Genomic DNA, 26,394 nt, shown 5'->3' with positions numbered 1-26,394 from the left:
GTTTCGACTGTAAAAGTTACATACTTTTTGTGTGGAAGAAAACAAAAAAATTGTACTCTATGAGACACTGCAACTGAAGACTAATATACAATACATGTATACCTATAGAATATTATATTGTACAAACTATTTATAATATGATATTTATAAAAAAAAGTTCATTGTTGGTGGCACAGAGATAACCTTGTTCTAATGATCACCATGGGAACTCCAAGACCCAAGTTATAAAACACATATTACAACACTGTTATTTAATTTCATACTTTTTAAAATGTAAATATGTTCAGATGGGTGGGGCTGCAATTTTAAGGCCCTTCTGACTTGGGGAAAGCCCCACATTTATGGTTAGATTTCTGTTGCATGGAACAATATTTCTGGAAAGTTGCAGCCATGTAACTGATGTCCATATAAAAAGTCCCACGTTTAGGGTGTGGCCAGGTGGGTTTTAGGATGATCTGACTTGAGGAAAGCCCCAACATTTTTGGTTAGATTTTTGAAAAATATGTTTTCCAAGTATTGATCTTTGTTTCCAGTATGTTTCAGCCATGTAACTTATGACCATATAAAATGCCCCATTTTTAGGGTGTGGTCGGACATACTTTAGAGCGATCTGACTTGGGGAAAGCCCCCAAAATTTTGGTTAGATTTTTGAAAATTGTATTTACCAAGTATGGATCTTTGTTTCTGGTAAGTTTCAGCCATGTAACTTATGACCATATAAAAAGCCCCATTTTTAGGGTGTGGTCTGACATACTTTAGAGCGATCTGACTTGGGGAAAGCCCCCAAATTTTTGGTTAGATTTTTGAAGGTTTTATTTACCAAGTATGGATCTTTGTTTCTGATAAGTTTCAGCCATGTAACTGGTGACCATATTATTAGCCCCGTGAGGCGATATTAGGCGTGGTCTGACTTGGGGAAAGCCCTGGAAATTTTGGTTAGATTTGTGAAATATTTACTCCGACTATGGGTACCATTGTCCCTACAAAGTTTCAGCCATGTAACTTATGACCTAATTTTTGGCAACCTGGGGGCTACTTTAAGGTGCTGCTGCGACTATATGCCCCAGCAGTGCCCGATTTGACCAATTGATTTTTACTCTTACCGACACCTGCTACAAATTTGGGGCATCAAACCTTTTGTAACTGATGACCATATTATTTTGTCATTAGCTCCTGGACTTATAGGAGGCAGACCACCATTAATTTTCCATATCTCGGTACCCACAAATTGTAGTGCCGGCTATTTTTAGATATATTTTTCTCCCTCCTTTCCTGCCATTTTGCATGCTTATCTGTATTGACTTTTTGGTGTAGAATTGATGAAGAGGCATTGAATTTCTATTTTCTGCCTGGTTTGGTGTCAGATTGAGATTTTTAAGGCGGAAGACTACAAGGAGTAAAGAGGCTTTGTTTTGTTTTTGCACTAACATGATATTCTGACCCCAGTCTGCTATGAATTTCAGTGAATTGAAATTTTGGTGGTCAACCTCATACAAATTTAGTACTCTGATGATCCCATGATGTCATACTTGCTGTGCTGTAAAGCGAAGTTCTCAACGAAATTTAGGGAATGGGCTACAGCATGTAGAACACCACTGATTTAACATTGGAGTCAATGGAGAAATTAATGGTGGTCTGCCTCCATAACCACATACACGAGTTATCTCCCTTCAGGCGAGTGAGCGTGAAATTACGATTTGGGCACAAAGCAGCGAGGCTTCTGAAATTCAACTAAATTGTTATTTTGTGCTTCCACCGTCAACATTTTTGAGTTATTGGGTGTTATTTTTGAGTTATTGGGCAGTTATTGGGAGTTAGTAAATCGATGCGCCGGAAAATAGTTCAATATGATATAAAGAGTAACAGTGAATTTACCACAAATCTGGATACAGACTAAAATATAGTGGTTTAAAAAAAAAATAATGAAATTTAAACTCTATTTTGTTTCAAAACAATGGAACATTTATGGTGCTAATATTTCTTCTATATTTCTTCTGAAATATATCTTTTTTCTTTGTTCAAATACAATCATTTTCACGGATTTTTAACAACTTATTAGGTTCCTAAAATTCCTGGAAATATAGAGAGTTGTCATTCTTGGTGCAATGCGATTGCATTTCCAGGACGCTAGGCGGCGTTTCCTCGCACCTTGATGATTCATTAAAAGCGAGTTGACGGTTATCGGCTTACGGAAGGCTATTCGGATAGTGTGTCCATGAATGCCTGATTTCCAAGAGAAGGACAATGCAAAAACACGAGAGCCGCAAATTAATAAAGGATTAATATTCATAAGACGGATATAGTTGACTGATGCGTTAAAACACCACACGAATCCGAAAAAGGCTCTCGGATTTTGGAGACGTCTCGCTTCAGTAGTAACATGGCGTTCTTATTGATCTAGAGTAGTGGCTGGTTTCGAGTAACCCGAGATAATAGGATATATTTATGTGGACGTTTTGGATATTAGCGAAATCCCCAAAAGGAATATACGTGGACTCTAGATGAGTAAAATGTCCCATTCGCATAGAGATGAGCTGTATGTCGGCCCGTACAGACTCGAGAAAACGCTTGGAAAGGGCCAAACAGGTATTACTAAATCCATCCATCCTCCTTCTGTTCAGTAATCTCAAAGAATAACCCACACTCTTTAATATATGTACCAATCGCTTTCAGCATTATATTATTATCCGCCTTATTTCAATCATAGAGCATTATTAACATAATTACTATGTAATACGATCTACAAAATATGTGTTTGTTATTACAAGGTTCACAGCTGATGGTAAATATGGATCTCTGCACAGGGGTTATGCATCATTTATTTTTTTTTAAAACACACTTGATATTTTTATTATGACTGGAAATTAGAAGCAGTGTATTATAATGATTTGAGTGCAATACAATGTATATTTAAAGATACATTATGGGAGATTAGATAAAGAGCTGGCAGTTCTCACTATAATAGATAAAAACTAGATAATGTAAAGGGAATTTGCTGAAAATTTTAATCAAATTGATCCACTCTGATCCAAGAATTTAGCGATTGAATTTTTAGCTTAGCCTCTTTCAAACATAGTCTTGATTATCCATTTCATGATTTAATCATGAATGAAAGTTGAGCAGCAAATCGGATCCTAATCCAGTAAAAATCGCAGGCTAGTGATGACATCGAGAGTTGATTATTGTCCGGATAAGTTAATTAGTGTCTAATTAATAATCTAGATAACATTTCAGGCCTAAAGAAAGACTAGTTCAGCTCTGAACCTAGGTCTCATTACACTCGCCCTGTATGTTCAGGAACCGTCCTATTGAATCCTTATCGAAAATCTAATTGCTTCCCAGTCAATTAGAAGTCGGTTAGAAGACGGGGACGTATTTTTTAACAGCGTGTTGTGTCGCTCATACTGGTTCCAGCGAGGTCCTATTTTCTCACTGAGATGTTCAGTTACATTGTTCAGGCGTTCACAGGGACTGACACGTGACCGTTTAGCAATAAAAAGTTGCCCAGTAAAATTGACTGAGAAGCGATTAGATTTTTGACAAGGATTCAATAGAACAGGGCGAGTGTAATGAGACCTACGTTCAGAGCTGAACTAACGAAAGACCTGCAATAGGCAGATTTAGCTCTTGTATAATGCATATTTAATATGTGATGTATTTTACTATTGAAATGTTAATTATTATGATGTCAAACCCACTCAAAATATAGTTGATTTGGATCAAAAATAAACTTGTTGATTTCATTGGTTTCTACATGTATATGTTGATCTGTATCATAAGGTGACATTCTGTCTTCATTGAAAATATTAAATCTGTAAATGTAGATAAATCCCCTGTTGGATAACACATAAAATCAAACCATTTTAACTCTTTATTTTATCTACTGTATATCCAAAAGGTTTAGTCCGTTGAAAGTAAATACAGTATGGTACATGTTACTTCAAAGTGCCAAGAGGTATCATTCATATGTAACAGTAGTTCAGCTCTGAACGTAGGTCTCATTACACGCACCATGTACGTTCAGGAACCGTCCTATTGAATCCTTGTCGAAAGTTTTTCCAGCCCCAGTCAATTTTACTGTGCAACTTTTTACTGCTAAACGGTGGGGTGTCAATTCGTGTGAACACCTGTACAATGAAAAGGAACATCTTAGTGAGAAAATAAGACCTTGCTTACCTCGCTAGAGTCAATATGAGTGACACAACAAGCTGTTAAAAATGCGTCCCTGTCCTATCAAGTTGCCTTTTCGCCTCCATGACACTCTAAATATTGGTCAATGTCCATATTTAGGAAATTCGGCCATACAAGACAAAACAAAATTTTGGTAAAAATGTAATCTTTGAAAAAATTTAGAATCTTCAGTTATTTATTGCCTTGACCACCTTTTAATACTACAATATATATATACAATACTGACCCACAGGCTAGGTAACTTAATAAGGAACAGCATCTAAGAAATAACTTATCAGAGACCTGCCCTTCAGTACATGTATGTCCTCTGCCTGCCTGTGTTTTTCCCTACCATCTACAATCTTTCCTCTAATATACTAGAGGTTACTTGGTAACAATAAACAATGAATAGTAATTCAGGCCCCCCCCCCCTAATTTTCGACAGTGCCCTTTTTTACTGCTGAAAGTGCCTTTTCTCAGACCCAAATATGTCCGTTCCCAAATGACTCAAACCATCGACTCAAACACACCAGTCTAATTAATGCTTCCACTTTCAAACGAATTCTTGTTGTTTAGCTGACGGTGCCCTTATCCCATAGAGTGACTATAGACAGACATCAATGATAGCATCTTGTGGAATCGGCGGCGTATACACTTATGCCCAACACCGACGCGCATGAGTGCAACTTGATGTAGCATTGTTTCATGTTTGGACAGTACATAGTACAAGTTACAAGGCTTAAATAGTGAAGTGGCTAGGGAATAGATTCGTCTTTTTTCCCATCATAATGCCTCACTCGCCTTGACAATTTTCGAGTCACATGTTCAACTGGCTTTTTTGCTCGATTTTAAGGTTCTTTTTCAACGATTTCCGAACGTTTACTTAGACAAAAAATATCAGGCAAATAGCTCTTGGAATGGCTACATATGCAAGGAAATGACGGATAATTTTCTTGGGGGCCCCCCCCCCCAAAAAAAACACTCTCAGCGGCGTGCCCCGTCTCCGCGGTCAGTGCCCTCATTTTGCGGCGCCCCCCCCCCTTTCAAAATTCCTAGATCCGCCCCTGTAATTATATATATTTAAGGGGTAGTATTTAAGTGACATCATTCATTCATTTACTAAGTTGACTATTTGGGCCTTGATTATGTAATGTTTATAGATGGATTATCTCATTACTACTAATTTTCTATTATCTCTGTCATAGCTGACTATTGTTAACTCACTTTAGATAATCCATCTTGGGTGCCCATTTATGGTGTATGTCTATTACCTGATACTGGGTGAATGGCTGTGTTAAATACTACCTGGTCATACCATGATGGAGTTCGGAGATGAGCATTTTCTGCTTAGGGTAGGCAGAGATAAGCAATTTGATTAGTTGATGCTTTGTTTTATCACATCAATACGATGACTAAGTTCGATAATGAGCACTTTCTGCTTAGGGTAAGCAGAGCGATAAGCAATTTGATTGGTCAAGACTTTTGAACACAATAACTCTTCTTCTAATTGAGGTAGAATGTTCAAACTTGGTGTAGGCATTCATTCGGTGAATGCCTTGATGGAGTTCGATGATAAACATTGTCTGCTTACAGTAAGAAGAGATAAGCAATCTGATTGGTTGATACATTGGGGCACAATAACTTTGATTTTAATTAAGTAAGAGTGATGGAACTCTGAGTATAGATTCATTATATCATTACCTTGACTAAGTTTGATGATGAGAATTTTCTGCTTAGGCTAAGGATCGATAAGCAATTTGATTGGTCAAGACTTTGGAACATATCAACTCTGCTTTTAATTGAGGTACATGTAGAATGTTTAAACTTGATGTTCATTAAGTGAATATCTTGACTGAGTTCAAGCTAAAGCTAAAGCGGTGGACACACTAGCCAAATGATTCGGCCGAATCAATCGGCGTCGAAATTCGCCTAGTGTGTCCACTGTGTGTCAAACAGGTTTGATATATTATTCGGCCGAATTATATTCGCCTTGTGGTTCCGCTTCGACGAAGCATTCAGTCAAATATACTGTAGAATTCATTAGCCAATCACCACTCATATCGAGAAGTCACGTGATAGATTGAAGACATAGACGCCGCCATGTTTAATCATGTGAAAGGTGATGCAATCGACAGGTTGAATCGGGCGAAGCATTCGGCTAGTGTGTCCACCTATTCGGCCCCAAAAAATTTGGCGCCGATTGGTTCGGCCGAACGATTCAGCTAATGTGTCCACTGCTTAAGCGGAGCTAAGAAATTTCATTGGTTGATGCTTTAGGACAAGAAACTTTGATTCTATCTGATAGAGAGTGATGAAACTTAGTGTATAGTTGATAATCTGTTTGATTGCTTGATACTTTTGAAAAAAATAAATTTGCGATAAATTAATATTTTGGGATTAAGGCCGGGGACACCAGCCTCACTGTTGGCTTTTTTTTCATAACAAACATCATACTGCACAATATATTTATTTATCTTTGGGACTAACATTAAAGTGTTACATTATTAGATTTATAGACGTCACTCTCTCTCTCTCTCTCGCACTCTCTGTATAACATGCCATTATAAACAGACCGGTGTCTGTGGGTATACAGAAATGAAAGCACTGTTCATTTTTATACGCCAACATGGAAATGTGGACATATATTGCTGTCGCCCCTGTCCGTCAGTCTGTCCGTTGGTCCGTCTTCTTAGTTTCTCGTGAACGCTCTAACGCCAAAAGTTATCATCCGATTGTTTTAAAATTGATATATGTTTTTAATTTCAATGATTTCCGTTTATATTATGTCTAGAGTTATGGCCATTGTTTCACTTTGTTGTCCCCCGCCTTTCGAAAAAAGCAGGAGACTATTAAAATGGGTTCGTCTGTCCGCCTGTCTGTCTGTCCGTCCGTCTGTCCCCCGCCTTTCGAAGAAAGCAGGGGACTATTAAAATAGGTTCGTCCGTCTGTCTGTCTGTCACACTTTTTGGGACACAATAACTCTCTTTCTAATTAAGCTAGAATGTTCAAACTTGGTGTAGGTGTTTATTAGGCCAATGCCTTGATGGAGTTCGAAGATGAGCATTTTCTGCTTAGGGTAAGCAGGGATAAGCAATTTGATTGGTTGATGCTTTGGGACACGATAACTTGAGTTCTAATTAAGTGAGAGTGTATAGTTTCATTTCATCAATACCTTGACTAAGTTCGATAATGAGCATTTTCTGCTCAGGGTAAGCAGAGTGATACGCAATTTGATTGGCTGAGACTTTGGAACACATTAACTCTCCTTCTAATTGAGCTAGAATGTTCAAACTTGGTGTAGGTGTTTATTAGGTCAATGCCTTGATGGAGTTCGAAGATGAGCATTTTCGGCTTAAGGTAGGCAAAGATAAGCAATTTGATTGGTTGATGCTTTGGGGCATGATAAATTTGATTCTTATTAAGTGAGAGTGATGAAATTTGGTGTATAGTTTTATTACAACAATACCTTGACTAAGTTCGATAATGAGCATTTTCTGCTCAGGGTAAGCAGAGCGATAAGCAATTTGATTGGTTGAGACTTTGGAACACAATAACTCTCATTCTAATTGAGCTATAATGTTCACACTTGGCGTAGGTGTTTATTAGGTGAATGCCTTGATAGAGTTCGAAAATGAGCATTTTCTGCTTAGGGAAGCAGAGATAAGCAATTTGATTGTTTGATGCTTTGGGACATGATAACTTTAGTTCTAATTAATAATTAAGTGAGAGTGGGGACACTTGGTGTATAGTTTTATCTCATCAATACCTTGAATAAGTTCCATCAATAAGCATTTTCTGCTTATGGGTAAGCAGAGTGATGAGTAATTTGATTGGTCGAGACTTTGGAACACAACTCTCCTTCTAATTGAGGTAGAATGTTCATACTTGGTGTAGGCTTTCATTAGGTGAATGCCTTGATGGAGTTCAATGATAAACATTGTCTGCTTACGGTCAGCAGAGATAAGCAATCTGATTGGTTGATGCTTTGGGGTACAATAACTTTGGTTTTTATTAAATGAGAGTGATGAAACTCTGAGTATAGATTCATTATATCATTACCTTGACTAAGTTTGTTGATGAGAATTTTCTGCTTAGGCTAAGGATCTATAAGCAATTTGATTGGTCAAGACTTTTGAACATAACAGCTTTGGTTTTAATTGAGGTAGAATGTTTAAACTTGATGTACATGTAGATGTTCATTAGGTGAATGTCTTGACTGAGTTCAATGATTAACATTTCGAGCTAAAGCTAAGATAACTTTGATTCTATCTGATATGGAGTGATGAAACTTAGTGTATAGGTGATAATTTGTTTGATTGCCTTGTCACCACGATCTATCAAGACCCTATAATTACCTTTCTCTGGTTGAATTAATTATGGGTTACCTTAACACTGATATAACATCTTAGAGCATAGTCCTCTTAACGAGTATTCTAATAAGAATGTATGTTAATGGTAATATTTTAATAATGGGAATATTTTAATACATGTATATAGTTAATATTATAAGCTGATTTTCTATGTCTATAATCTTCTTTTTATTCTTTTAATATTTTAATCTATGTCTAAATTGTTGTGTTTATGTTAATTGTAATGTAGGTAGCTAGGGGTTACATCTTCAGATATATATAAATGTGAAGATGGACCCAGAGAGGACAAGTTAGGGAAGAGATACAGTTAACAGGCTACATTAAACTTATGCCAACTCTTGAAATTATACCTCTTTAGTATACCTCTTTAGCATAATTCTGTATACCTATAATATAGTTCTGAATATTGTCTGTAAAAATTGTTATTACTGTATCTACATAAAGTACTACAACTAACTGAATCATGTGTTCATGATCTATGATCAAGAAGAGACCACAATGAAGAATTGACAACAGTACTAAAAACCAAGCTGGTTACATGGTGGAGATTGCCATCCGATTTCTGGAAAAACCTTCTGATCAGATAATGTAATATATCATTAAAGATTCCTGCGACCATTCATTTGCCCAAATCGTTTACTATAACTATCCTGATAATGATCTCCATACCGGAAGTATTCAAAAAATGAATAAAAAAAGGTTAATAAATTGGCGCTCTTGCGAAAAACTTGAATTCTCCGTCAGATATAAGTGGACCAAAAGAACTAAAATGTCGTTAGATAGTCCCATGAATGGACTATCATATGACATCTAAATGATACGAAAAAAGTGATTACTCTGCCAGACGTCACCAAATCAAAACAACTAAAGTGACATTAGATAGCCGGAATAATGGGCGATCTTATGACATCCCAATGATACAAATTCGGTGGTTACAATATAGATTATGGGACGCTGAAAATCTAGTATTTTCCTTTTTGGAGCCTATTCAGACGCTTTTATCTTGCAAACTACTCTTTTTTCTTCTCTTAAACTTCTGTTACTCAGAGTTCTATCGGTGGTCTAGGTTGTGAATTCAAATTTAAAAGCCGCAATATGATATAAAGGGTCCAAAAATGGCCTCAATCTTTGAAAAAAGTCACAAAATCATTAAATTACTGGAAATACTCTTCTAATTTTCTTTTTTTTAAATAGTACTCAATGGATGTTTCTGAAACATCTGGTACAGGAAATTAAGTTCCTATACCACTTGTTAAATCTATCTGGACAATAATGTGTAAACCGGAAGTAGTCGAAAAAATATTCAATATTTTGAAAAAACCCCAGTAAAAATAAGTGCTATTGCGAAAATCACCAGATCAAAACAACTAAAGTATCATTTGGTAGCTCGATGAATGGGCTATTGTATGACACTCTTCCTGTCTGATTCCTGAAAGCCGGTTCAGTGCTGCTTGCAAGTCTAGTTAGGCAGTCTGAAAGACTATTGTTTTTACCAAAATTATTATTATTAAGCTTTCATATTTCATATTTCATTTGAAAGCTTATTGTTTTTGTTAAGATTAATATTATTATTATTTTGTGTGTTTTTCCTGCAAATCTTATATCTCAGAATCTAACCATAGGATCTTTCTGAAACTTTGACCTGGCTTTGGAATGAATATATTTTCAAAACGTTTTACGAATCCGAAATAACCAAAGTTTACGAACGAAACAAATGACAATGCATAGTCGTAACTTTGTGGATTTTTGGCCTATTATAATAATTCTTTTTTTTTTTGAGTACCTTGAAAAAAATCATTTTCATCTGCAATTTCAGATTTTCGAATTTCGAAAATTCGTCGCTGTGATTTCGACCTGGAAGTTGAAATCAACTTGACAACATCTTAAATATTTGCACGATTTTGTTGAATTTTGGTATGTAAGTGGATCTTACTGATGCGATGTGAAAGATGTCATTAGAAATTTTGTAACTTATCTCCCCTTTGAGAAATAAAGGATCAAATTTTTCTAAAAAATTGACGAAATATATGTCAGATTACCTTGAATTATTTTTTCTGTACTAGCTACAACACTACTGATTCATACACAAAAAATGGAGTTTGTAGCTCAATATGTAAGTGCCACCATCTTGAAATGTGAAATATCCTTAAGACTTTTTTGATATTTTACTTACAGACAAGGAACTTATATTTTCCGAATCCTTGAAGGAATGCCCATAAAATGTAGGGCTTAGAATTTTGATTTCTGGCAAATGATGGACGCCATTTACAAATGAAAATGAAAAATAGTGAAAAATCCACATTAATGGGCTTGAAAACATACACAATAGGTCGTGGTTTAGAGAATCCGTCTCCTATTATCGAAATGATTACATTTCTGGATAGCCCGGCTAAGGCACAAATTTTTGGTATTTCAAAATTTCGAATTTCCACTTTGACGTTTTTTGTACCGACAAAGTTGTTTACAGGACAATTTCTTTCTTATATCCACGAATCTAATCTTTGGATCTTTCTAAAATTTAACCTGTCTCCCAGAATCTTTGAAGTACATATTTTTGAAACGCTTTACAAATCCAAAATCACCAAATGTTAATGACAAAACCTACATAGCTGTAACTTTGTGAATATTTGACCTATTTTACATATTCATATTTCTTTGTTTACTTTGAAATTTGGAATCAAAGTAGACCTGATCCATTTAACTTAAACAATGTCTTTATAATTTTTTTTAAACTTATCTCCCCTTGGAGAAATGAGGGATCAAAGCACGATTTTCATGATATTTGGAATGAAAGTAGATTGATTCATTTAACTCTACAAAGTTATTGACGAGTGAAAAATCCTCATCAACGGCTTCGAATGAGCTGCGTTTCGTGAATTGGTTCCCTATTACCGAAGGTTAATTGCACAACACTTTTTTTTATCTTAATTTTTTAAAACTTACAAACTTGATCTAAATATTCGAATAGCTGAGGTCAATCCGATTTCAAAAATATAAAATTCATTATAAGTTATCACAGTTTATTGTTCGATATTTTCTCTGTATATTTCCAGCCATTTTCTACTCATTTTCTGATTCTTCTGGGTTTTAAACGACTTGAACGATTTTTCAAAAACTTCTGCAACGGAAGTTAAATCCGATTCCAGCAATACGGTCTCAGCAATATCTTTTTATTTTTAGATTACCTTTTGGGCAGGGGGAATAGTTCTCGTTATATTTTAGCAGTCTATAAGTTGACTCGACTTCACTCTTCAGCCCATTTCAATACTTGCTACGTTAAAGTGTAGCAACCTAAAATTTAAATCGTAGACAGATATCCAGATCATAATTATATCGATAATTCACCTTTTAGCCTAATTCGTGGTCTGGGGATATTAGACTGAACCTCGTAAGTGTTGTAATCAATATGTTATATTTGAACATTTCTGACATTTTTGGGGTTTCATGTTTGCGCAATATTGTCCATAGCATGGTTTTGATTTTGTCTGATATATGGAAACACCTGCTGTCCCAGCCAGGTGACTTTATTCTAGCTTATTGAACTATAGAAATATCTTTCCGTATCTTAAACTTCTGGAACGGGGAGTCAATTTGATTACAGCAATACAAGTCTCAGTTATTTCCCTTTATTTTCCAGAATTTTTTTTGTCCAGGTGCAATGTTACTCATTATATATATACACATATAACTTCGAGTTTTGATCGATTTTAATAATTCTTTTTCCTTGTTGAGATTCTTTATATAACCCATGACATGTGACAGAAACTGACCGTGAATATGAAAGCTTTCATATCTGCCTAGCAGATCTAGTTATTATTATTAATTTTCGTCTTTTATTATGCTACTTGTCACATCGTTACGGGGTCTTCGGTTTTACTGGGAAAGTGGGCGTGACTTAGAGGATAAAGCTATTTTGAACGTCCTGCGAAAATGCGAAATGTCCTCAATCACTGAAGTTGTTGTTTTTAAAAATATTGTCTTAATTTTAACAATAATCGTTGGTATTTAACTTTCAATAAAAATTGGCATAGCCTGAGACAGGGCACACAGTTGTGCTACTTTTGAATTTTGATTTTAGCCTTAAAAATACATATTTTATTCAAATTAGTATTATTTGTAATATTTTTAAAATTATGATATTTAGTTCCCATCAACAAATAGAATGAACCCATACGATCATACAGATACAACAAAATGGTTTCTAACTTGTACGGTTGCAGAGAAATAGACGATTTTCTACAAGTCACTTTTCAAGGTTTTGGGTCTATAAAAGTGGCAATTATTATTCGATTTACATAAACGTTTCACAATGTGATGATGCCATTTCTAATTTCATAAAACTAATTTTACATTTTCATTATCACCGGAAGTAATGTAATTTTGTCAGGATCACTTACATGTAACAAATGTATAAAATGAATTGATAGCTGAATTTGGTTGATTATGCGTCCATTTTATTTCATGTGCAATGCTTATGTGCAAACCTGTTTTAACGTTTTCATTGGTACAGGAAGTGACATAAGTTCAAGGGTAACGTGGTACCGGAAGTGACATAAGTCCAAGGGTAACGTGGCCCAGGTGAAACCCGTCATTACTGCATGGCAGTTCTAGTTATTAATATTATTCCCCCCCCCCCCCCCCCCCGGGAGCCTATTTCTCAGTGCCTGTAACAGATACCGATCTGGGACTTAATTTTCTATTGGGAAACCATGTGGTGGCTGCTTGATCGACTAATTTGAAACTTCTGCGCAGACTGGAAGTGGTCGAATTTGGTACGGTCCCCAAAAATCAGAAACTGGCCGTAGTTTTGTCAATTATTTCCCTATTTTGAAACAAATGACATTACCAGAAACCCTGAGTCTTTTCCGGAACGATAGCAGTTGAATATTTCGAAATTTGAAACTTTGTTGTTAATTTTCAAAATATTCAAATTTGACCTACATTTTTGGATACCTGAAGTCTATCTGATTAAAGTAATATAACTTTTATTCAGAATTATCTCCCTTTTTTTTTCCAATTTTTTTTCCAATTTTTTGCCCATTTTGTATCCTACTTTTTATACGCCCACATTGAAATGTGGTCGTATATTGTCGTCGCCTCCATCAGTCCGTCCGGTGTCCACAAGCTCTAGAGGCTAAAGTTAATATCCGATTGACTTTAAATTTATATACAGTGTTTAAGGCCATTAGACGAAGAAGCCTATTGATTTTCAGCGATTTCCGATAATTACTGCCAGAGTTATGGCCCTTGTTCACTTCAAAAAATCTTGTGACACTCTAGAGGCTAAAGTTATCATCCAATTGACTTCAGATCGATACACAGAGTTTAAGGTCTTGAGACGAACAAGTATATTGATTTTCAATGAATTTTTATGGCTTGAACAGCTAAATCCATGATCCATGATGTTAAAAGTTTTGTATACTAAATGTTAGCATGGGGCAGAACTTCATAAAAACCAAACAAATTCTAATGGTTTTCTGATAATTACTTAATGAGTTGTTACTCTTAATCAGATTTGAATGTATTATAAATGTTTCATTAACGAAAAAAGTAAAAATATGCGACAACACTTGTTGACTGCCTGGACGATTTAGCTGCTGTGGGCGTATGTATTGTTGCCTGGCAACCTATCTTTTCTTTTTACGACCAAATCGATATTTCTGAAACTTCTGGAGCATGAAGTCATATGACCATAGCAAAGGATAAAGCAATTTCAACAATGATTTGTAGACCGGAAGTAGTCGAAATAATGTCCGATATGTTGAAAACAACACAAAAAATGGGTACATTTGGGAAAAACGCGATTTCTCTGTCCGATACCACCGGATTCAACCAATTGAGGTAGCGTTGGGTGGCCCAGTGAATGGACTATCGTGTGATACCCAATGCATACGGATACTATGACCAGACAGCAAAATATTGCACGCTAAAAATCAAGTATTTTCTGATTTGGAGCGTTTTTGGACGCCTTTATTCAAATAATTAACCTCCATTTTTTTTTTAACTTTCTCTATTGAGCATCCATTTGATAGTCTTGTGCATTAAGCCATTCCAATAAAGACTTTGAAATGTCAGGAATAGGATAATAAAAGGGACTGAAAATCGGAAAGGTCGAAAAATCGTGAAATTTTGGAAAACTCTCTATTACTTTATTATTTAAACAGAATATTACAAATCGTTTACACATTCAGATAGCTGGCCTAATTATGATTCTAACGATGTATTATCCCCCTCTCATCCAAGCGCCCGAAGGGCGTGATGGATGAGAAGGATTATATGAATATATAGCCCGAGGGCTCAAGGATTTATATTGCATATTACTTATTACTCTTTCTAACCATGCACACTCGTTCAAACTTAAAAGGCTAAAAATAGCTCACTGCATCGGTGTGTTTATGCACTTAATGACACATGACCACACCCCATATCAATGATCACAACACTTCCCGTATTGTCTTTTCAAAGATTTGTTATTTATTTCCCAAAACACAGGATGAAAAACTCCCCACATCCCGGTGGTAAAATTTGGCAAACGTATCCGTAGACTTCCAGTCCGCAGCCTTCAAAATCTCTGAAATAGAATAACCAGCATGAAATGCCGAAGAGGTTGATGCCCCTCTAATTGAATGGGCTTTAAAAATGAAAGTATCAATTCCTGCTAGCTTCAACAATTCTTTTAGCCACCTGGCAATAGTTCCTGGGGCTACAGCCTTCTTGGTATGAAAGGAAATAAAAATCTGATTGGATTTACGGCATTCTACTGTTGTACCAAAATAATGTCTCAAAGTAAAACAAGGACATATTTTAACATCTTTAAAATTTGGAATTTTAACCATAAACAACGGTGTTGAAGGACGAGAAGTTTTCAAAACCTTATTTACTCCCAAGGTTATAACAGAACCTGAATCATAAAAAGCATTCTGGCAGAAGGCTGTTAAAGTTTGACATCTCTGAGCTGTAGCCAAAGCCAACAAACCAACTGTTTTATATGTCAAAAATCTCAAAGATAAATCTTGCAATGGATACAGTGTACCCAAGTATTTTACTAATATTGAAGCATCCCAATTAAAAAGATATCTAGGCTTAGGTGGATCATTATCATATAATCCCTTCATGAATCGACCAACCAACGGCTGATATAATTACAGAATTGCCCAAGGCTTCAAGTGTTTGAATTACAGAAGATCTAATAATATTTATAACACTATAAGAAAATTGTTTAGACATATCTCCCAAGAAATTTATAAAAATTTCTACAGATGGATCCAATGGATTAATCTGTTGTTTACAACACCAAAAATTCCATCTTCTCCAGGCCAACCCATACTGTTTGTTGGCAGATGGCCGCCAAGAATTAAGGATGATATCTGCAGACTGCTTTGATATTCCATTATTAGAGAAGGATTGCCAGATATCTTGCATCCTGTTAGATATAGGTTCTTCCCTCGAAGAGGATGCAACGCCCCATTGTGAGTTAAACGTAAAAGGTCCTTGCGGACAAATAACCGAACTGGGTTGGCTGTGAGCATTGATAGTAAAATCGGATACCACACCTGAGTTGGTATATTCTGTTTTCGGATACCTTTGCCAGAACCCTTGATATCATGCTGAAAGGTGGAAAAAGATATGGTTTATATTTTGACCAAGATATTGAAAAAGCATCACATGCTAAACAAAAAGGGTCTGGATGCCAAGCAACATATTTGTCTAATTGTCTATTAAGCCTGAAAGCAAACAGATCAACATCGGGTATGAAAAAATAATTACAAATCTTAGTAAATATATATTCATTTAGCTTCCATTTGGTGGAACTAGAAAAATTTCTAGACAAACTGTCCGCCAACACATTAGATTTACCAGCAACATGTTTGGCTGACAAAAAGATTCCTCTTTTCGAAGACCACAGCCAAACTTCTTTAGATAATTCGAACAGGTTATCAATAGAACCACACTGATTATTTATGTAAGAAATAGCAACAGTGTTGTCAGACTGGATACAAACATGTGTATTAAAAAGATGATCATAGAGAGACTTAAGAGCATAAAATATAGCCAAAAGTTCTAAATAATTGATATGGTTTTCTTGCTCTGAGAGATTCCAACGGCCATTGGTTTGGAAATTACCCATGTGGGCACCCCATCCATCAGGGGAAGCATCAGATGTTAAAAACCAAGATATATTAGGTGGCTGAATAAAAAATCCATTATATATGTACTTTAGACCTCCACCATTCTAATTCAGAAACCATAGCCTGATTAAGAATGATATCATTATCATAGTTAAAATTACATTTTGACAGAAATAAGTTTTTCTGTTTATCTAAATAATGGATGAAAAATGGAGCAAGTATAATAGCAGTTCTACTAAAGGAACATAGTCCAACAAATGATGCTACCATACGAATTGACAAATTTGAACTAAATAAAATTTCCTCAGCCATTTTCTTTATTTTGGAGATTTTCTCAGGTATCAACAAAACTTGATAACTTTAAAATCTCTAATTTTAATTTTAAAACCTAGAAAAACCATCTCTTTAGATGGTTCTAAACATGATTTCTTCTCGTTTACACAGAAACCTAAATTCTCCAATAAACTGATAGCTGTTTGAATATTTTTAATACCTTCTTTAACAGAACTTGCAGCAAACAAGGAATCATCTATAAAATATGTACATATAATAATGCCCTGTTTTCTGAGAGAAGCAAACACAGGTTTGAGAGTTTTTGTAAAAATTTGTGGAGCTGACGATAGACCAAAAGGTAAACAATTAAACTCGTATACTTGAACTCTCCATATGAAACGTTGATATTTTCGATGATCGAGACAAACAGGAATTGAAAAATAAGCATCTTTGAGATCAATGGATGTTAAAAAATCATTCTGTTTAATAGCTTTTAGGGTAATAGCCAGTGTTTCCTGCTTAAAATGTTTGTAGACAAATAATTCATTTAATTTCTTTAAATTTATAACTGGTCTAGAATCACCAGTTTTTTTTGAGAACAAGAAAAATATTGGAAATAAACTGACCGGAACAGTCTGCTGCTGACACATAACTAATGGCTTTCTTAAAAACCATTTTATTGACTTCCTCGTCTATTAAAGACATCTGTTCAAGATTAAAAGGTGGGCTATTTGGAATAGCCATCTGAACAGGAGTTGAAATAAAATCAATTCTATAAGCACTAACAATATTAAACACCCATTGATCTGAGGTAATAGTAGCCCAGTTTTTATAAAACTTTGAAATTTGTCCAGCATAAAAAGATTTAATATTACTTACCTCATCTAGTAGTAATTTTGGCGAGGGAACCTGTCTCTTGCCCTTCCCCGGTTGGAAAAGGGACGGCCCCTGAATGTCTTGCCGGAACGATCCGGGGGCTGTACTTGGCATCTGAAACCTTGTCCTAAAAAAGGTCTTCTTCCATTTCCTCTAAACACTACCCTATTAGAAAAGGAATTGTGGATTCTATTTGATTGATCAATTTCTCTGATCCTGTTGGCTACATCAGGGCCAAATAATGTTTCCTCAACAGGTCTTGTAATAGAACATAAAGGATGGTACTTTTTACTATGTTACATGTACTTGCGAAGAAATAATCTGCGCTTTAGTGACAACTCTAAGTGCACATTTCCTAAAGTTATAATAGAGTCTATTATCGAGGACTTGACCTCAGGATCGATATTCTTATTCAACAGCGGAATCAAAGGAGATAAACCCAGACCCACGAGTTTCTGAACTTCTTGAATTGAGGAGTCCTGGGTTTGAGTCGCTCTGGGCAGGACATGCCAAAATTCCTGATCCACCAAGGGTGGCAACAATCTCTTACAGTTAACTGGCGGAGGATTTTTGGATGTTAGTTTCTCTATCTCTACCTTTTTATTTGTATTCAAGCTGAGAACAGACTCATTGACGGGATCATTAAACATGTCATCACCCTAAAATATTTTGGGGATATCAACTTCAGGTTCTTGCGTTTCCTCCATAAATTCATCATAAAGACTTTAGGATCTACAATATCCAATACCGGTTCATTGTTACCCACAATGTTTTTATTAAAATCCAAATCATCCTGATATACAGGTAACTTGTCTTCATACCCCTGTGAAATGGGCCTATTAACTGACCTTGACTGTTAGCAAGAACATCAGGAGATTGGTGAAAAGACGGATTATTACTGAAACCCAGTGGTTTTCTGGTAATTACTTAATGAGTTGTTACTCTTAATCAGATTTTAATGTATTATAAATGTTTCATTACCGAAAAAAGTAAAAATATGCGACAACTCTTGTTGACTGCCCGGCAATCTATCTTTACTAACGGATACACTACTACCGACTACGGAAGAATGACCTACATCATCAGACTGTTGTAAACATCCGGTTTGTACTCGATTTTCATGCTCCTGATGAATAAAATCTCTGTCTAAAAAAGCTGTATTTTCGACATTTAGATCAAGTATATCCACATTAGCTGTTACATTATGATCATTTAAAAGATCTGCCTCGCAGAAACCCTAAAAATCACTTTCCTCCATAGAGAGTGAAAAAAATTCAACAACGCTTGATGACCGCGACTTGTTCTCTATCCATCTCTTGCAAAATGTGGGCGTATCCTGTCTGAGTGGGTTTAATTACAACTTCAAAATGATGTTTAATACGAATCATAATTACCAGTACAACAACTGACTTCCACTTTTCAGCCAAATTAAGGTCAAATAAAGGATAGGATGGACGTATTTGTCTGGGAGGCCATTTCAGAAGGGCCATGCTTCAATGCGACTCCGATCATTTTTACCTGAAATTGATTGTTCTGCAGAAAGCTTATACAATTGGCTATCAGATGGCGCCATCAACTGTTGTTCGTTGAAAAAGTGACTTAGATCGTTCTTCCCCCGGGCTTTTCATTTATTAATATATTGAATTTGAAGTAGTTGATTTTGAGAGAAGTGGGTTATATGCACGTTATGTTGATATTTATTAATATATTGAAGTAGTTTATTTTGAGAGACATGGGTTATATACATGGTGTGCTGATTAGATTTATTTATATTTTGAAGTGGTTTATTTTGAGAGAAGTGTATACAAGTACATGTATTTACATCAGGTTTGGTTTATAATGGTCAGATATACATACAGTGGTTTAAACAATACGTACATGTATTCATAATATATCAAAATATAACATAACAATTGTAATACAAAAACTAGAACTGCGATGCAGTAATGACGGGTTTCACCTGTGCCGCTTTACCCTAAACATATGTCACTTCCGGTTCCAATGAAACCATTAAACAGGTTTCCACATAAGCATTGCACACATCAAATAAAATGGACGCCGAATCAACCAAATCCAACAATATCAATTCATTTTATACATTTGTTACATGTAAGCGTACAATACTTCCGGTGATAATGAAAATGTTCAATTAGTTTTATGAAATCAGAAATGGCATAAAGCATCACATGGTGAAAATTTTATGTAAATCGAATAATAATTGCCACTTTTATAGACCAAAAACCTTGAAAATTGACTTGTAGAAATCGTCTATTTCTCTGCAACCATACAAGTTAGAAACCATTTTTTGGTATCTGTATGATCGTATGGGTTCAGTCTATTTGCTGATTGGAATCAAATATCATAATTTTAAAAACATTACAAATCAGACTCATTTGAATAAAATATCTGTTTTGAAGGCTAAAAATACAGTTTTTGCCAAAATGACGTTACTTCCGGTGATAATGAAAATCTTAAATTACTAGTATGAAATCGTAAATGGCATTAGGTATCACACAGTGAAAATTTCATGAAAATCGAATAATAATTGACACTTTTATGGACAAAAAACCTTGAAAAGTGACTTGTTGAAAATTGCCTATTTCTCCGCAACTGAACAAGTTAGAAACCATTTTGTGATATCTATATGATCGTATGGGTTCATACTTTTAGTTGATTAGAATCAAATATCAAAATCTTAAACAAACAACAAATACGACTCATTTGAATACATTATTTGTTTCGAAGGCTATAAATACAGTTTTTGCCCAAATTACGTCATTTCCGGTGACATTGAAAATATTAAATTGAGTTGAACTAGTCACAAGTGACATTATGCATCAAATGGTGTCACTTTTATGAAAATCCAATAATAATTGACTCTTTTACAGGCACAATAGCGTAAAGAGTGACCCATGCAAAATTGCCCATTTCTCGGCAACTGCGCATATTACAAATTAATTTTCACATACATTCTCTTTGTATAGATTATTGCTACGAGTTTATGAAAGTTATGAAGTAATATTTTAAAATATGAAAACGCTGGATGGGTTGTAAATAGCTTAATTTTACACCTTTTTTCACCTTTTAATCGAAATAGCTCGAAAACGGAATCGAAATTAAAAAAACTGGTCCCAACATTTTGTGCGCCTTTAAAGGGCACAATTTCAGTTATACCAGATTTGAAAAAAATAATATTTGTTTTCGAAAAATGGTACCTAACTGTCAAAATTACGCCACTTCCGGTATCGACAGATAACACTATTGGTAACAAAAAAATGACAATTGAGACAACAGAGCATATGAACTTTGTTATATACAAATCGAACAATGAATAATTAATCTAGGACTGAAAAACTGAATTAGCCAATGGGGGCCAAGGAAAATTACCGAGTCAAAAACTTTTCACATATTAGCCCAAGTCAGATGACTCGTTATATTTGTGTAAAACACGATTAAAAAATATTCATAAATAAAAAAGTTTTTTGTAAAAATTTAAATTTTCTAAATTTGGCGCCTAATATCTGCGAAGATTTGCCGAAAATCAAAAATCAAAAGTAGCGTAGCTATGTGCCCTGTCTCCGACTATGCCAAAATGTATTGAAAGTTAAAATCCAACGATTATTTTTAAAATTACTGCAATATTTTTAAAATCGATAGCTTCGGTGATTTCGGACATTTCGCATTGTCGCAGAACGTTCAAAATAGCTTTATCCTCTAAGTCACACCCACTTTTCCAGTAAAACCGAAGAAATCGAAACGATGCGACAAGCAGTTGCTGAGATCTAATCAAAATGGAATTTGAATAATAATAATAAGAACTAGATCTGCATAGCAGATATCAAAGCTTTCATATGAACTGCAAAAGGGGTTATTAGAATCTATGAATCAACAATCACTTTGACGGAAGATATTCTCTCGGCTAAAAAATCTTTCTTCTCTCAGGTACGAGAGATACGTAGAATTAAACCGGCCCAGAGCCGATCGTGTTGATAAGAAGCCGCTTATTTGACATTGACACATAACCGAAGGTGAATAGGCCTACCCGGCAATCTCACATCGGTCCACTAAAGAGAGGCACATACTAGTCGCCTCCTACTTCCCCAAGACATTTAGTCCAAACCTTGACTCTCATACATATAAACCATTTGGTACTACATGTACATGTATTTCGTACTTGTATCATATTAAACCCCTCGGCCGCCATGTTGAATCACACAGTATTTAATGTTCTATATCCTAACATCTTTATGAAATCAACGACAAATCTAAACTTGGGCACTCCAACCATTTTTATTTTTACATCATTCAGTTTTTTTTAAATAAGTAATTCTATCACAAATTATAGTGAAGACTGGGCCACTAAACTAGTTACCGATCAGTTTTTCTTTGTGTTAATGCGTTCTACATTTTCAAAGCAATGATTCTTATAATGTGCGAGCCACCATGACACCGGCGGATATTATAACTTCGATAGGCGAGAAACTTCAGGTAGCAGTTGGGTTTCATCAAATCATATAATTATGCGGTACGGCTTCACCTTTATTTCAATGGGAATTGGTTTATTATATGTGCAGTGCAGTTTTAGGTCAGTTTATGTGTAAATTAAGGGAGCTATACATAGGTCAGTAACCTTTTTGTAGTCATTTGACTAAAAAAAACTTGCGGAAAGGAACTCTGTAGGACAAGCCACTACTGTGGCAGGAGTAAGGCGGAAGACATCAGTAGTGGAACCATTTCTAAGTTAATCCCGAAGTGCGTTGCTATTGTAAGAATATATAAAATGGGGTTTACGGTACCGCTTTTTTGCTGTAGTTTGAGTAATGAGTTAGAGCGTATATTTTGTAGTCAAAAAATCATTGCAAATAGAAGACCTCATCCCCACCACCACCACCCTGTAATACACTAGCTAGCTTGTGTATTTCCATATTCCATTTCCGAGAGATAGATAGAGAACACGCGAAATATAAAGTGATTTTTCTTACAATCAGGGACCATAATTCAAGAAGTTACGATTCGATATGCGCAAATATCGAAAGGAACCATATCTTTGGGTTATAAACATGCATGTCAAGTTTCATCAAAATCTTTCACTGTGAAAAACCGGGGCTAAGTCATCTGAAATCAAACAAATTTTACAATGTAGGTAGTGAAAACAAAATGTTATGTTAATCGTTGTTCGAGGGTGGGGTGGGTGCATAAAATTCCAAATGCAAAGGATTATTTTTCGTGCAGGCCAATATGCACACAGGATTTCGATTTTTCGTCCTACCCAAAAAACTGCACGGAAAGTTAGTTGTCGGGCCTTCGGTCAAGAACCACGGACAAAGGGAGAGAACGGGGACCTCTGTTTTGCATACCATCCAAGCGAGTAGGCACTAATCCTTGTACCATGGACGATGGGATGGGCGTGCCAACGGGGAACCACTTTGACCTCGGGTTTTTGTACCCATCCGAACAACTAGACACTAATCCTTGCAAGGCCCTCCGTTCTGCACAAATGAGCCACGCTGGCCTCGTTTTGTCGTAACATACAAACGACTAGACAATGTTTCATAATTTAGTCATGTTCGCGTGGGTGGGTTGGCAGCAGAATTGATATGTACATGATAGTGACATGAGGAGGAGGGGGGGGGGAGCGGGGTGTACACAAATCACACAAATCAGAGCCTTGTAATACACGCATATACTTGATATACTAAATACACAAATGGCTGAATTTCGAGACATTTCTGGCACTCTTTTAACACATAATGAGAACACTGCATTAATTTCTATATATCAATAAAATATGCCTCAGACCCATTGTATCATATATGATACACTAAATTTCGACATTGATTTTCAGAAAAAATATTGTTTATTTTTAAATTTGAATTAGACTAGTAACAAAATATATTTTCTGGCAACAAATAGCATATAAATAAAAATAGATTTACTTTCTGATTATTTTTTTTAAATGAAATCATTCCAGGGCTTTTATTGACATTTCAGAAAATGTAGAGTTGGTCCCATGCACTTGAGGCCAGGGTCCTTGAAGTTGTACAGCTGCACCCGGTGACCGATATTTATTTAACGGGAAATAAGTGATAATTCATATTATAGCAGTGAATAATTAAAATATTTCATAGGTATTATAATAATATGTATATCATGTCTGGGTATGACAGGGTTAAAACCAATATTCAATTCCGAAAATCGTTTTTTTGCTAAAACTCTTTTTTTTTTAATGGGATCAAAATGGGGGTAAAGCACAGAGTCTGGGGTAGTAATGGGCGTATTGTGTCCAAATTTCATGGTTTTCGGACAATCGGTGCCGGTGTCATGGCGAAATTCCACTTTTTTCCCCTCATGGAAGCCGTAAATTGACGAAAGGCAGGTGACAAGAACAAACGACTTGAACGAATGCAGGTATCACCTTGAAATTTACAGGGTACCTAGGTACCAACGTGAAAAGTTGCTCGCCGGAATTTAGTACTCATGGTACTGTTGGTTCCTGTGTAGCGCATGCGCGAAATCAAAACCAGCTAAACTCGAAAACAACCTTGTCGGCACGGAAAACATCATAGGAGAAATTCGAATTTTTGAAATATTCAAATACCAAACATTCGACCATGATCCAGGCTATCCTGAAATGTAATAATTTTGGTAATAGGAGACACATTCTCTAAGTCACGACCAATTGTGTATGTTTTCAAGCCCATTAATGTGGATTTTTCACTATTTTTCATTTTCAATTCAAAATGGCGTCCATCATTTGCCAGAAATCAAAATTCTAAGCCCTACATTTTATGGGCATTCCTTCAAGGATTCGGAAAATATAAGTTCCTTGTCTGTAAGTAAAATATCAAAAAAGCCTTAGCGATATTTCACATTTCAAGATGGTGGCACTTCCGGTTTGGGCTACAAACCCCATTTTTTGTGTACGAATCAGTAGTGTCGTAACTAGTAAAGAAATACAATTTCAAGGCAATCGGACCTATATTTCGTCGATTTTTTTTAAAACTTTGATCCTTAATTTCATCAAGGGGAGATAATACAGAAAATTTCTAATGACATTTTTCAAGTTGTATCGGTAAGATCAACTTACATACTGAATTTCATGAAAATCGTGCAACTATTAAAGAAGTTGTCAAGTTGATTTTAACTTCCGGTTCGAAATCACAGCGACGAATTTTCGAAATTCGAAAATCCGAAATAGCAGATTTGAAGTAAATGATTCAAGGTACTCAAAGAATTTTTTTTTAGTAAAATAGGTCAAAAAGTCACAGCAATGTAGGTCAAATGCATTCGTTCGTAAAATTCAGTAATTTCGGATGTGTAAAACGTTTTGAAAACATACCTATTCCAAAGCCACCACCCATTCTTGGGGGGGTAGGTCAAAGTTTCAGAAAGATCCCACCGTTTTTTTCGTTTTTTGTACGTTTTTGTGAAAATGGCCCATGTCTGTCTTTAGAAGATTATGTCTGCCTTTAGAAGATTGTGTCTGCCTTTAGAAAATTGTGTCTGTCTTCCATTAGAAATTAAAAATATTGGGTGCTTGTTCATTTTCGTACCATTTTGTCTACTTCTGATTGTAGAGATCAGAATTATAAAAAATTATTTCATGCTTGTTTGTTTTGATGTCTTCTGATTTTAGAAGTTGTATTTAATCTTCCGCTAGAAACCCAATATATTTGTCCAGGTGATCTTATTTTATACTTGTTTCTTTTCACATTGGATTTTATATTTGTTTGTTTTGATTTTATAAAGTCTTCTTGTCTCTGTCCAACTTTGATTTCGTAGTTTATTCCACAGTTAGAAAGGGAGCCGTGGTGGCTCATTGAGTAAACGGTGGATCACCAGTCATGAAGTCTGGGGTTGGCCTAAAGAATTACTCAGGATTTTTTGACATGGCTTCCCCTTGTCAGTGATGCAGGATGCAGGGCCTGACAAGGAACTGTGTCTAGTCAAGAGAACCGTTGACAGTTGAAATTTGAAATAAGAGTAGGCCGTAGGCACAATTTAGAGGTATATTGAATACATGATATAGGGTACATGTTCCATCCGTCACAAAAAAACAAAACTGAATACAAAGAAGCGAATAGGAAATGGAGACTGTCCCAAAAGACAGCCGTCTGCTGACTGAGTGACGTTATTCTGGGAACAACGTCATAACTTAGAAGGTGATAAAAAAATCACAATAAAAAGGGCGATAATCCAGATAAAATAACATGAAAAGCAAAATAAACTGTAAGTTTTTAGCGACCAATCGGAATTATTAAGTTATGTAATTGTACAATTTATAAATTAATATCCCACACAAGAAATGCAAAACAGGTATGCTGAAGAAATCGTACTATGTAAGTGTTTTTATAAAGGCATAACAATAAGGGGGATAACTCAGACAGGGCTAGGTAACTACAGAAAATCAAGATAAAATTTGACTTGGATCATTATCCAATATTTAGTCGGTTATATACTTATAAGAAATGTCAAACTTGGTATGTTGAAGAAATGGAAGTTTTTAAATTTCTTTCAAAATGCGTAATTGTGTGCCACCTTTGGCAGTGCATTTAAAGTAAAGAGATTTTATTTGA

At 35.5% G+C, this 26,394-nt stretch overlaps 1 protein-coding gene across 6 annotated transcripts in view; it reads left to right on the top strand.

The window, feature by feature from the left end:
* The first annotated feature begins 2,099 nt into the window (after positions 1–2,099).
* LOC126825386 (serine/threonine-protein kinase BRSK2) overlaps positions 2,100–26,394 on the top strand; it is a 695,489-nt gene continuing 671,194 nt past the window's right edge. For all 6 annotated transcript variants that reach the window (XM_056101811.1, XM_050555009.2, XM_050555005.2 and 3 more), the window contains exon 1: positions 2,100–2,586. In XM_056101811.1, the coding sequence (XP_055957786.1) occupies positions 2,502–2,586 (85 nt within the window). In that variant the 5' untranslated portion in view covers positions 2,100–2,501. The remainder of the gene's footprint in view (positions 2,587–26,394) is intronic.

The sequence above is a fragment of the Patella vulgata genome, chromosome 6 (genome assembly GCF_932274485.2).
Source record: "Patella vulgata chromosome 6, xgPatVulg1.2, whole genome shotgun sequence".
In the NCBI taxonomy this organism is placed as follows: domain Eukaryota; kingdom Metazoa; phylum Mollusca; class Gastropoda; family Patellidae; genus Patella; species Patella vulgata.
The sequence above is the reverse complement of the archived record's forward strand: the minus strand, read 5'-3'. Positions and strand labels throughout refer to the sequence as shown.